Source organism: Rhinolophus ferrumequinum, chromosome 8 (assembly GCF_004115265.2).
Source record: "Rhinolophus ferrumequinum isolate MPI-CBG mRhiFer1 chromosome 8, mRhiFer1_v1.p, whole genome shotgun sequence".
In the NCBI taxonomy this organism is placed as follows: Eukaryota; Metazoa; Chordata; class Mammalia; order Chiroptera; family Rhinolophidae; genus Rhinolophus; species Rhinolophus ferrumequinum.
In genome coordinates, this window is record NC_046291.1 from 94797533 (window position 1) to 94812089 (window position 14557).

Consider the following 14557-nt stretch of genomic DNA (forward strand, 5'->3'; position numbering starts at 1 on the left):
ACTGTACTTACCTTCTCTCATGACTGCATCAAAATTACAACTAAACTATAGAATAACCATCATTGTGGATTGTATAAAGTCTTATAGAACTAAAGCCCTACAACTACGGACATACAGAAGAAGCCACCTGGAGACTGGTAGGAAGGGCAGAGTTGTAGAATGGGCAGGTCCCACACCCATGTGTAACCATTAAAAATCAGGAGAGATATCTAGGCTGTGGGGGGTACCTCTCAAAGGAGCAAGGGGTCCCAGCACCACACCAGGTTCTTCAGCCCAGGGTTCCAGTGCCGGGGAGAGAAGTCCCCATAATTTCTGGTTGTGAAAACCATTGGAGATTGTGGCTGAGTAAGATGGAGGGCAGCCAGAGTTCCAGGCACTCCTCTGAAAGGGATGGCACAAGGACACTGATGGAATCCCTGGCTCTGAGTTCTAGTACTGAAGTAGCAGCTGGAGAGGCAACAGGAACAAACATCATGGAGGAACTGAGTTACCTAGCTTCAGGATGGGGGCTGCAGAGGCAGCTTTCTCCTGGATGGAGGAGATGGCAGAAGCCATTGTTTCTTTGTTGAGCCTGCCTTCTTCCCAGAATGCAGATGGAGGCACCTGCCATTTATGAGTCTCCATCAAGTTGGCTAATTCTGTTCATTCACCTGGCCCTGGTGATTCTGAGATCCTGACCCACCCAACCTTTGGGCACAACCAAGCCACTTCCAATGGCTTTTTTTGTACAAACCATGTGCCTTAGATCATGTTGCAGACTTTCCTTCATCTCTCAAACATTCCCAGAACCCAGAAAAGCCACATGTGGCTTGAGCATATCCTGTACCTCTGGCTGAGCAACCCTAAGCCCAGCACTAGTGGCAGTCAGCTTTGGTTTGCAGCTTGGCCACTCAAGGCACATCAAGCACAGCACTGGTGACAATATCTGTGGATTGCTTTGTGGCTCCTGCTGGGTGGCCTTGGGTGGAGCATGGGCTGTGGTTGAACTTGTCCTTCAGCACATCTCCTCTCACATGGTCCTGGGGCTGGAATGCCCAGTATCCAGCTTCAAAATGAGTTAGAACACCAACCAGTCTCCGCCAAGGATAACACACACAAAGGGTAGATTGGGCAGGCCCTAGAGTTTTGCTGAGACAGATCCTGCTCTGTAGGGTCATTCCCTGTACCACAGCTCCTCCACTGTAGTCATGGCCAGTCCTCACAACAAATGAGCTTGAGGGTGAATCCCTCCCATTGACGTGCAAACAGCAGCCAAAGCTCAATTACCAAGGTTTCATACACACTTGGAGTATGAAGCTCAGGTGAGCAGGAAGACTGTGCCACTGAGCCCCACAGCACATCTAGTACATAAGTCCACCTTACTAAGACCAGGAGGCAGAGCAGCCCTACCTAATACAGAGAAAAAACACAGGGAGGCAGCCAGAATAAAGGGACATAAAGAAATATGTCCCACATGAAAGAATGAAGAACTGAAAAATAGAGACAAGCCGATCTACCAGATGCAGAATTTCAAACACTGGTTGTAACAATGTTCAATGATCTCAGGGAGAACTTCGACATAGAGATAGGAAACATAAAAATGGAGATACAAAACACAAACAATAGAACCAGCCAAAAATAAAGAATACAATAACAGAAATAAAGAATACATTACAGGGAATCAACAGTAGATTAGATGAAGCAGATTATCAAATCAGCACTTTAGAATATAAGGTAGCAGAAAACACCTAATCAGAACAGCAAAAAGAAAAAAAAAAAAGACTCCCCAAAATGAGGAGAGTTTAAGGGGCCTCTGTGACAACATCAAGTGTACCAACATTCACATTATGGGGGTATCAGAAGGACAAGAGAGAGAGCAAGGAATTGAAAACCTATCTGAAGAAATAATGATGGATAACTTCACGAACCTGGTGAAGGAAATAAATATATTAGCCCAGTAAGCGCTAAGAGTCTCAAACAAGATCAACCCAAAGAGGCCAACACCAACACACATCACAATTAAAATGCCAAAGGGTAAAAACAAAGAGAGCATCTTAAAAGCAGCAAGACGAAAGCAGTTAGTTATCTACAAGGGAGCTCCCATAAGTCCGTCACCTAATTTCTCAACAGAAATTTTGCAGACCAGAAGAGATTGGCATGAAATATTCAAAGTGATCACAGAGGTTCTACAACCAAGATCACTCTGCCCAGCAAATCTATCATTTAGAATTGAAGGACAGGTAAAGAGCTTCCCAACCAAAAAAGAGCAAAAGGAGTTCATCACCACCAAACCAGTATTGCAAAGAATCTTAGAGGGACTTCTTTAATACAGAAAAAAATAAAAAGATCAAAATTATGAATAATAAAATTGCAATAGCTATATTTTTCCAAACAATTACTTTCAATGTAAATGGATTAAATGCTCCAATCCAAAGATGGGGTGTTCAATGGATAAGAAAACAAGATGCTTACATATGCTGCCTACAAGAGACAGACGGAAAGCATAGTGATGGAAAAAGATATCTCATAAAAATGGGGGAAAAAACAAACACAAAAAACAAAATGCTGGGGTAGCAATACTTATACCAGACAAAATGACTTTAAAATAAAGACTATAACAATAGACAAAAAAGGACCTAGTCATCCCACTTATGGGTATTTACTTGAAGAAACCCAAAACACAACTTTGAGGGGATGTGCTCGTTTATACATTCATTACAGCACTGTTACTATAGCCAAGATATGAAGTCAACCTGGGTGTCTCTGAATGGATGAATGGATAATGAAGAGGTGGTACATGTATACCATGGAATATTACTCAGCTATAAAAAAGAATGAAATCTTGCCACCTGCAACAACATGGATAGACTTTGAGGACATTGTGTTGAATGTAATAAGTCAGACAGCAAAAGATAAACATCATATGATCTCACTTATATGTGGAATCTAAAGAACAAAATAAACAAACAATACAGAAAAATACTCATAGGTTCAGAGAACATTGATCATTGCCAGATGGGAGGAGAGTTAGAGGTGGGTGAAAAGGTGAGGGGATTAAGATGTACAAATTGGCAGTTACAAAAATAGTCATGGGGATGTAAACTAAAGCACAGGGAATATAATCAATACTATGGTAATAACTACATATAGTGCCAGGTGAGTACTGGGCTAGTCAGGGGGATAACTTCATAAATTATATAAATGTCTATACCTGAAATTGTTGTAAAATAATATGGAATGTCAACTGTAATTGAAAAATTTAAAAACGGTAGGGAAAGATAAAGAGGAATGAGAGGTTCAAATCTCCAGATATAAAACAAATAAGTGGGGATGCAATACACAGCATAGAGAACCCAGTCAATAATATTGTGATACTGTGGTACAGTGTCAGATGGTTGCTGGACTTATCATAGTGATCACTTCTTTAGGTATACAAATGTCAAATAACTAAGGTGTAGACCTGAAACTAATATACTATTGCATGTTATCTATGTTTTAATAAAGAATCTCAAAAAAACTTTTTATTCTGGAATATAGATGCAAGTTTTAGCTCAGTGACAATTGAAGCTCAGCTACGAGCTTTAACTAGTTTTCAGTTGACTAAGGCAAGATAAAAATTCTCATGGCAGTTGTGGAGGACAAAGACAATAACAATATGTAGAAGCAATATTTTAAGCCAAAAATATATTAGGGAAAAATGTTATTTATAATTAAAATAAACTGGTTCCCATGTGGTTTGAAATATCGCTAAAATCAAACAATGTAAATACTACTCAAAACCCTAAAGCATATAACAATTTGCATAGGAAGCTTGAAATATTTCTAAAACGTTTCTAACTTAATCTTTTCATCTCCCATCCCCAACATACTGTGGATAAACATGTCAATTTCTTCTCTCTCAGAACTAACATTTTCTGCCTAAGGGTGTGCATTTCAGTGTTTTCGTTCGAGTCTTCTCTGATTGAATCTTCTGGCTTGGTCTTATCTTTGTTCAAACATGAACGCCACTTTAACTTTCACAGTCTGTGAGTTTAAGATAACCTGAGCTAAATGAAATTGAAACTCTCTTGTTTAAGATTGTATTTCTGGAAAAAAAAAAATCACTCTTAGAAAGGCTTGATTCACTGTTAAAATAACTGACCAATCATGCAGATATTCGCAATGCCTGCCTCTCTTGCATCTTCAGAACTGACCTTCCCATATTTATTTTTTCAGATTACCAATATTGGTATTCACTTGTATTTACTAAGCTTCTCACATGAGGTAAACACTTTACATGTGTTGTTTCGATTATTCCTGAACACAACTTTGCAAAGAGCTCTTTCTCAAAGAATTCACATGACTTACCCAAGGGCACAGAGAGTTAGGGTTACAACTCAGCTCCATGTGACTCCAAAGTTAATATTCTCACCAGTACTCTTGTCCCTTGGCCACTCGTAAGCCAATAACTGAGAAACAAGACCACACCTACTGGAAAAAAATGATGCTCCTATTCACCCTCACTTCTTATGTTCTGACCATCTGCATCCCATCACACACACACATAAGATATGCAGCTTAGTAACAACAAAGGGTCTCAGAAAATAATGTAATGGGTCAGAAAGGAGAGAGTTGTGGAAAAGAAAAATGGGGCAACAGTAAGGGCCAAGGACATGATACCATGTTTCCCTGAAAATAAGACCTAGCCATACAATCGTCTCTAATGTGTCTTTTGGAGCAAAGATTAATATAAGACCCAGTATTATATCATATCATATCATATTAAGACCCAGTCTTATCGTGTATAAGACATGGTATTATATTAATTTTTGCTTCAAAAGATGCATTAGAGCTGATTGTCCAGCTGGGTCATATTTTCGGAAAAAGATGGTATAATTTAAAAAGGTAATGTCACCTCCGTAAGCTATTCAGTATCACAAAATCCCTCGTTTGGTAATATGGAGATCTAAAAATATTCCCCTAAGTAATTAAGTGAGACCTTCTGAAGAAAGTGAAAAACCAATAGAAAGCCATGTGATTCTAGTGGGCTTGACTCTCAAACCAGAGCAAATCCTTATGTATCACTAAAGCAGTGAAATACATATGTTCAGTCGTTCGGAAATTTCTAAATTTTATTCAATAAAAGCACTCTCCAGATTTAGGTGTTGCTTCTCAAGTCTGGCCCCTAATTTGTATTCATCTTCTGTTACTTTGTTATCTTAGAAAACGTGATCTAAATACATTTATGTTACATGGTTTTGGTGATACATAATTATATGTTTTAATTCATATTACAAGGTTATAAAGTAAATAAAAATAATTATTTTATCAGGCTGGGAGCCACTTGAAAATAGGGACTGCTAAACCCACTTTTAACCCCCAGTGCCTAGCTCAGTGCCTGAGTTAATGTATTTATTCAAGGGATTCCTATTACATGAATAAGAATCACGTAATATTCTTACATGAACCTTCTCCCAATCACACTTTGTCTGAAATGCCAATCTTCTTCTACTTTTCATAATAAAATCTCCAGATCATTCAAGGTTAATTCATAAAGCTTCTCTGGACTCCTCTCTCCCATCTTGATCTCTCTATTCTTATAATTTAACACATGCACATGGACTTCCTAATATTTAATATGCAATTGTTTCATGAAGGTTTATAACATTTTATCAACGTCAGGACATAGGGGTAGGACTAAAGAGGGTTCTAATCCTAGGTCTACAGTTATGCAAATATATGACCTTGGGAACTGAGTGGGCATCACTGTCCATCAGTTTCTTCATCTGTAAAATGGGTTGGAGATAATTTTTGGAAATGCCATGTGACTTAAATAAAATATGTATTTAAATGTATAGTACAGTGTTCAAGTGCAGGCTCTCAAAAAAACAACTTTTTAAAATTTTTTCATAATAATAACTACAAGTTCAGAAACATGATAAACCTTCTATAAATATCCATGGGTTGGCTTATTAAAATGCTTGAATTTCAAAAGAGTTAAAGTAACTGCACATTTGACTCTTTGGAGATTGTGCAGAACTTTCATCTATATCTCAAGACATCTCAATGAGTTGATTATATAATCCAGACCTTTTGCCTATGGACCCTACGCTTGGCCCCCATGGAAACAGCACTGCAAGTTTATGCCATTCCAGGACTCTCACTTTGCTACAATTGTACTTACTGCAGATTGCAGAGCACCTCAGTTCAAAGCCACTGAACTCTTGTAAGGATAAGTGACCTGCATGTACTATCAATGTCTTGTTTAGCTCTTATTACAGTTCCCCAGTCACATAATATCTCTGCTCTTTGATTCTCCCACCTTCATGCAAGGTTTGTGCTGTTGAAATTCCACAGAAAGCAAACTGCCATAGGTGATTTGAATGATATGTGAAAAGTGTGAAGTGGGATCTCTATCATGTGCTTATGGATTGAGAGAAGAAATCTCTTTATTACTAGTTACAGAAAAATAATTTTCCTACTCTAAAAAAGTAATCTAAAGGGAACCACCTAGTTCAATTCACCATGGAACTGGCCTGTCCAAGTCAGCCATGGTGGGGTAACAAGGTAGTGTGAATCAGACAGTCAGCAAAGAAAGAGAATCACTTGAAAAGAACCACAGCCTTGATGACTTCAAGGACCATCTTCAGTAGCTAGCCATGTTACTGAATCCCTCCACTCTGACCCAATTTCTGAATTGTAAAATTGGAGGTTGGATAAGGAACACACACTGGGGAAGTGTCAGTAAAGAAACTCTACTGGACTGTCCATGTGAGCTGGGAAGGGAAAAACATCCTTCTTCATTGGTCCAGCACCATTCTTTAGCCCATTAACTTAGATTCTTCTTTCTTCCTTCCTTCCTTTTCTCTCCCTCCATCTTCCTTCTTCCCTCCCTCCTTCTCTCTCTGTCTCTTTTTATCCCTTTTTTGATTAATTTTTCTAGAAAAAAAAAAACAAACAAACAAGATCATGTATGTTATGAATTCTCTCCAGTTTGCAGTCTGTGTGGCAACATGGAAAGAACACAAATGTTACATAATAAGTAAATGTTTCATATAAATAACTAATAAACACACTTGAAATATACTCAAATTTTAATAGGACCGATGACTGGGTTATAGGATTTTTGGTGATTTTTTTTTCTAGTCCTTCTTCATAATTGTTTTTGGTTTTTTCCTCCAGTTTTCTAAAACTGACATGTATTTTACAATATGAAAATAATAGTAAAAATGGGTTAGATGTAACTAGATTTTAATAGTGGCTACACTAATAGCTGGCTGTGCAAATTAAACAAGTGAATTTTCCTCTTTGAGCCTAATATTTCACATTACAGTTTTTCATTATGGGCAAGTCAAAGAGACTGTCCCTTAAGTTAATACTTCCAAAGATCCACTGGCTAAAATTGAGGCATGAAGAGCTGAAATACTAACATATGACGGTGTCTCTCTAGAGAAACAGCATGGACATCTGTGCTACTTAACAGTTATCCTAGATGTACAGGAAACACTCAACCATGGTCAACTGATGGAAATGGGGGAAGTCCATCAGCAGATGAAAAGATGAAGAAATTCCCAAACTATGAAGAAGGCAGACAGCACATATTCTTACTACTGAATCATTCATTAAATGAGGTTTTACTTTGTCAGCACCACGGTTAGAAATACAGTGTGGATGAAACCTGGAGGGAAAAAAAAAAAAGACTTCCTTTGAGTTCCATGTATCACCACAAGGATCACGCCTTATTTCCTTCCAGGAAGGCTGGAATAGCACCGGGTATGGGACATTCAGATATTTCAGACTCACTCAGAATAAGTGAGTAATGTTAAGATCTTCTGTTTTTGATACCCCCCACATTCACTTACTGATATAAATGATTCATTTATAATACTTTTGGGTTTTATGTCCATGTGCCGCAGCATAGTTATTATTAGCCCAGATTAGAAACAAGTAAACAAAGACTTGTAGATTACAGAACTTTCTCCGTAATACATAGCTGGCACATGTCTGCAACCACGATGAGACCTGTTACAGGATCTCATCGTGGCTGCAGACATGTGCTAGCTATGGACCTGTTCCTTTCCATCAGGCTCTATGATGAAGCTGGTTACAGCATTGGGTTATGCATACTGGAGCAGAACTTTAGAGGAGGAATGGCATATATGAACTGGGAATCTAAATGACAGTAACTGGCAGATCCAACACTACCAGTAGAAGACACCTGCTATACTAATGGCAACTAATAGTAACTTCACCCACAACCCGCAATACTCCCTGAGTCATGTGTAATTTGGGAGTGAGGGGGGATACTCTCCAGTCACCCACATACCTCCTCTGAAAAGTAAAGGCCAGTTAAAAAACCAAAGCATTTCTGCTGAATATAGGTATGGTCACCCTTCAGATAATTCATTGACAAATTGCTTCTTTAAGTATGCTAATACAACCAATTAGGTTACTAGCAAATCTTCTTACTGCTCTCTTCTGGGTGAGACTCTGCTCCTAAAGATGCCTTTGGTGGATATTTAATCTAATGCATTAGGTATCAATTTTATGAGTTAAATTTGGGATTCCAGAGGTTCTCCCTGCTACCTCTGCCAATATTTGCCATGGAGGCTAAGAAGATGCTCAGAAATACCTCAGAATAAGGACCTACATTGGTAGGCTTTTGGGGTGAGTCTGAACTAATCTTCATTCTTATGTCTCTCCTGCTAATTGCTAAATATATATTTAGCTGATTTTTTCCAGTCTTTCATGTAATTTGAATTTACATACTAAGGTCTTCTATGGCTTCCTTTCTTTACTATCTGATAGTAAATACTTCATGATAATTCTCTTTTACATGTATAACATCCAGCCCCTTCCTTAATACTAATAAATATCAAATGAAAGGCAGGGAGTCATTTTCATACAAAAATGGTCACTTCCTTTCCCAGGCTTGACTCTTTTTCTGGTTTCTTTTTTGGTTTGCCTCTGCATCATTTGGAACTCTGCCCTTGCCTTCTGCCAGTGGCTCTCCCTTTTTTCCAAAGGAAGCTGAGCCTCTCTCTCTCTTTCTTTGGATAAGAAGTTGAGTACAGTGACATGCAGACCTGCCTGCGGTGAGGTATGCCATGATGGATGCCAACCCACAGGGAAAGACCCGGGTCCTAAATGTGCAGAAGACAGGAGGGCATTCTGTGCTAAATTAGCTGGCATTGGGCAAACGTAGGGGTCTACCTAGCCCGGCCAGAACACCTAAAGAAAGCCGTAGTTGTCTTAGGAAGACATGGGAATGCCCAGAAACTTAGATTTTCCCCATATACATATGATGCCTTCTCCCCCTGCAAGCAAACAAACAAACAAAAACACTAAGGAAATTAAAGTGCTTCTTTTCCATTTTTTTCTTTTGCAACTTAGCTTTCATAAATGTACCAAAAGAACAGATTGTGAATATGCCTCATTATAATATATGTGCAAAATCACTTTCAAGTTTGTTACTAAAAGACATAGATAAATAGGTAAATTGATAGATGCTAAATAAACGAAAAAACAAACAACTCCCCCTCCTGCAATTTACTTGTATCTTTCCCTACCTACCAATAAAATCTCGTTTTAAAGAATGTTATCTATGGCTTAACCATTTCAAAATACGGTATTTTCCTTCTTGAACCTGGATAAGAGAAATACGTCATTTGGATTGTGCTCCAGGGACTTCCACCTGATACACTAGGAGGATAAGGATCTGGGACCCACTACAAAAAGGAGTTCCCAATCGCCCAAGCTGAGCAGGGTCAAAGCACGACCTTACCCAAGTTAAGGTGCAGGGCAAGCCTCCCCTTCTGGAGCTCCAGGGTGATGTGGTCTCCACGTTGACCTTCTCCATGGAACAGAACTCCATCTCCTTGGATGCTTTTGAACTTCAGAGAGATCACATCTTTGAGAGTGCTCATTAGCTTCTGATTGAACCTGTACAGAAGGGAGCTTCGGCCATCAAAGTCGGCAACATCTGATTCTGGGCACAAGAAGAGGGGGGAGAAAAATCAGTGCATATCCTCATAATGGCTAGTCCTGCTTTCCAGCTCAGTTGTTGCCCCGTTCTTAGGAATGTTTTTGACATCCGGAAGGACCTGTTTCAAGGGAAATTATATAGACTACACCCATCCAAAGTAGACTCAGGGGAATAACGCGTGTATAAGCAACCCTCACACACCGAGGTAAAGTTATCTGATCATCAGCCTGGAAGTAAAGCTTCTCATTAGTGGCATGTCAGTTTTTCCCTGAGGGGACAGGATGAGAACACCACAAGTACCTATGTCAGGCTCCATTCTGTCAGATGCCAAGTTGTAATAATATCACATGATTTGTCTTCCTTATTATTTTACTAGATAGTTGGATCTGCTTGATCCTGTCACTGCAGGCTCAAGGTTAGAGATGAAAAAACAGTCTATTACTCTAACTCTGGCTGAATAGTACTATCTTCAGGGAAACCTATGTTGAGAAGGATTCTGATATTTTCTCTGGGTTCAGTGGGGAAAAAATGCAGGAAGGAAGACTTGCTGTTTGAACAGAGAAGGCAAATATATTTCATCCTTGCCATCCCTTCCTCTATTTTGTGCTGGTGAAAGTTATTATTTTAGTCTTTATATACAAAAATGTTTCTTTATTATTGTGAAAGCAAAAAGAAAATGTAAAGTCATCATGATGACTTATGTAGTAAAGGTGCATACACATGTCTAAAAAGTGTATGCCAAATAGTTAATAAAGAATTTTTTACCTCACCAAAAATATTTATACAGATGGCAAATAAGCACATTAAAGATGTTGCACATCCCATGTCATCAGGGAAATGAAAATTAAAACAACAATGAGATACCACTGCATACCTGTTAGAAGGACCTAAATCTGAAACACTGACACCACCAAATGTTGTTGAGAATGTGGAGCCACAGGAACTCTCATTCATTGCTGGTGGAAGCACAAAATGATACAGCCACTTTGAAAGACAGTTTGACAGTTTCTAAAAAAGATAATCATACTTTTACCATACAATCCACCAATCACACTCTTTGGCATTTACCCAAAGGGTTTTAAAAGTTATGTCCACTCAACAACCTGCACACCAATGTTTAAAGCAGCTTGATTCATAACTGCCAAAATTTGGAAGCAACCAAGAGAAACATAAATGCATATGACTAAGCGAAAGAAGCCAACGTGAAAAGGCGACATGTTATATGATTCCAGATATATGACATTCTGGAAAAGATGAAACTATGGAGACAGTAAAAGGATCTGTGGTTGCCATTGGTTGAAGGAGAGATGAGTAGGCAGAGCACAGAGGATTTTTAGGACAGTGAAAATATCTTGCTTGAGGCTATAATGATGGATACACGTTACTGCATTTGTCCAAACCCATAGAATGTACAACACCAAGAGTGAGAGGTAATGTAAAAACAACAGACATTGAAAGATTATGACGTATCAATGTAGGTTCATCAATTGTCATAAATGGACCTTTCTGGTTGGGGATGCTGATAATAGGTGAGGTTATGTATGTCTGGGGCCAGGGGTATTAGACAAATCTCTGTAAATTTTGATGTGAATCTAAAACTGCTTTTAAAGAATTAAGTCTTTAGAATAAGTTAGTAGGGACTCTCTTTGGGAGGTATTATTGTAAGTTATTTTCAGTTAATATTTTTTAATTCTAAAAACTTCACAGTGAGCTTTTATCACTTTATAATAGAAAAATAAGGCTATTGAATTATAACTGGAAAATGATTAATTATATACCATCTTATGTGGGTGGGATAATGGGGAATGGGTGTGTGGAAGCAGTGGGCTTCATCTTATTTGAGATCAAGCACTCAGAAAAACTCAATTTTTCATTATTCACCAAGCAATTAAAGTTCTCAGTTTGAGCATACACAAAGATACATGAAGATTTTGTTGACCAAGGATTTAGAAATATCCTTTGAAAAACTGAAATGCTGGTATAAAAATAAAAATGAAACCACACTTTTACTGTAATTAGATTTAAAATACAATTTCCAAATGTATTACTATAAAGTAGTTCTAACCAAAAGTTTGCTAATGACTGCCTAGATGTTGAACAGAAATAGTCCAGCGATAGAGATTTTTACAAACCCTCACCACTCAGCCTCTTCCCACTTCACCCTGTCAGTGCCCTACATCTGTCCCCTGCACCTAATTCTACTCAAACCAGATGGAGGCCATGGGCGGAAAGCCCATCAATCATGGAACAATGAGGATCATTACAGAAATAAGAGCATGGTTTTTAAACTACAGTAGCCGTAGCGTGTTAGCTGGGTCACCTTGGGCAACTTTACCTCTCTAAGTCTTGATTTTAGGAAATGGGTAATTCATATCCTTCAGAGAAGACTGCTGTGAAAATTAAATGTACTAATACATATAAAGTGATAATACATACAAATTGATGCCATTGTGTCTGGCACATTATTTGTGTTAAATCAATAACAGTAGGAGTATTAGTAGTGATTGGGATAACTAGACCTTGAGTTCCTATCCCATCCATTCTATCAGCGGACAGTCCACCATCTCATCCACAATGATACTATTTCTCATTTTGATTCAATGGTTTACTGCGCAAGGGATGCTTAGTTGGACCCAAGTTTCCCATTCCACCACATTTCAGCTTCTCAAACTCTAGCTGAATTCTTCACGTGTGCGTGGTGTGTACATTGTATATTCACACTCTCTTCTGATTGTTCCCCGTCTTCTCCTGCACCAGACTCTGGGTCAGGAATGGGGTCCTTAGGAGCTGTAGTGCAGAGTGAGTGGACATGACATATGCAATTTGTGTACAGTGATGCTAAAATAGCATGCTACGAGTTAAAATAGAGAGGAACACTCAGTGCTGTGGGAACACAAATTTCAAACACTGCCTATGGGAGTGGGACAAATACTTCCAAAAATAAACATGGGATTTGTTACTGCTTACAAGACACACCTTATGCCACGTGTCGCAGCCTTAGAGGCCCAGATTCTTTTGTTCTCCACTCCAATGCACTCTGTCCCCTCTCTCCCAATTCATCACAGCTTTGATGATCTACTTCCATTCCATCAAATGTCTAGCTAATTTAGTGATTTAACTGATGATACAAGTTTTGATGACATAGGTTATCTCGAAGAAAACACATCTCTATGTTGCTATGAGATCTTAAGGAAACTTAGCCAATCGACAGAAAAGGAACAAAAGAAAATACTATTGACCTGTGTTTCAATTTTGGTTTTGCTTCCTACTGACAGGTGAACCTGAGGCAACTTTTTTGACTTCTCGGAGCTTCAGTGTTCCTATCTGTACAATAAGGCTAAGAGAAACGTACCCTAAAAAGTCATTGTGAAAATTACATAAACTTATGTCTGGAATTAAACAGTCACTCAACATTTTATTCCCTCATTCCATCATTAATCTGAAAGAATTATTGCAGTGGTAAAGATTTGAAGCATGGTATAAAGACAACATGAAGAACATGGTAGGAAGAAATTCTATTTAAGTTAGGGGTTTCGGATCCTTCACATCACAGTGAGCAGGCCTGCATTCAAGCCCGCATCGCCTTCCATATTCTTAAAATAACCCGATAATCACCCTCAACTTTTGTCACCTCTCTCTGACCCATTTTCATAAAACATAAGAAACAGCATTAATCGCCTTTACTGAAGCCCTTCAGTAAACTCCCTTTGCACTAAACTTAAATTCCGTCTCCAAAACCCATCATGATGTGGCTCTGTTCCCCTGTCCTACCTCATCCGCGACGTCTCTCCCCAACCCTGACTCCACTGGAAGCTGTACTTTCACTGTGTGTGTGTGTTGTGGGCATATGCATGTGTGGGGAGGGGGTTAGGACAATGTCTACAGAGTGCACACCCTGAGCCCTGAAATGCTCTAAAGATGTTTTTGTGCATGAATTTATTTAATCTGTGCAAGCACACTTTATTTCTATTTTACAATGAGTGAACAATGGTAGTAAAGGTGAAGAAGTACACAGTGAACCAGTGGTAGAGCTCGGAATCCAGCCTTCCCCACCAGGCATGCCCCTGCTCTGAGTGTGCTGAGTGCTCTCCAAGGGCTGCCCCTTGCTCTTCCATGCTCTGCTCTCAGTCCTTCCCCAAACACGTTCCTCCCGTGACTTAGTCTCCCTCTAAGTGTCACAGTACTCTCTTCACAATTTACCTCCCAACTGCAATTGCATATGTGGCTGTTTCTTGACTTGTTTACAGTCCAGCTCTCCGCACAACAGTGCATGCCACCAGGGCAAAGGCCAGATGTGTATTCACTGCCTCACTAAGTCAGAGCCAGCATCGAGCCCGTAGTGCTGGGCTGCCAGAAACACCTGCCAATGCCCAAGTGTGGTGCTGCTGATTGTGTCCTGACTTCCCGATGCACCGCCTGCCCCACTCTGTAAGAGATGGGCTGCCATTTACACTAAGACGATTCATTTTCTTGGAGGCACACGCCTAGCCACTGGGAGGGAATGCCTGCATTACCCACGCATGCTCACTAGTGTAGAGGTCACAGGCCCCTTAGGAGAGCAGAGTATGCCTGGCAGAGAGTGGAAACTGTCCTTCTAACACCATCCACAGCTAA

General features: G+C 39.4%; 1 protein-coding gene across 4 annotated transcripts in view; it reads right to left on the reverse strand.

The window, feature by feature from the left end:
- The window catches only part of CNTNAP5 (contactin associated protein family member 5), a 769018-nt gene that overhangs the window by 403719 nt on the left and 350742 nt on the right, over nucleotides 1–14557 (reverse strand). For all 4 annotated transcript variants that reach the window (XM_033111359.1, XM_033111357.1, XM_033111358.1 and 1 more), the window contains exon 5: nucleotides 9743–9946. In XM_033111359.1, coding sequence (XP_032967250.1) covers nucleotides 9743–9946 — 204 coding nt within the window. The remainder of the gene's footprint in view (nucleotides 1–9742; nucleotides 9947–14557) is intronic.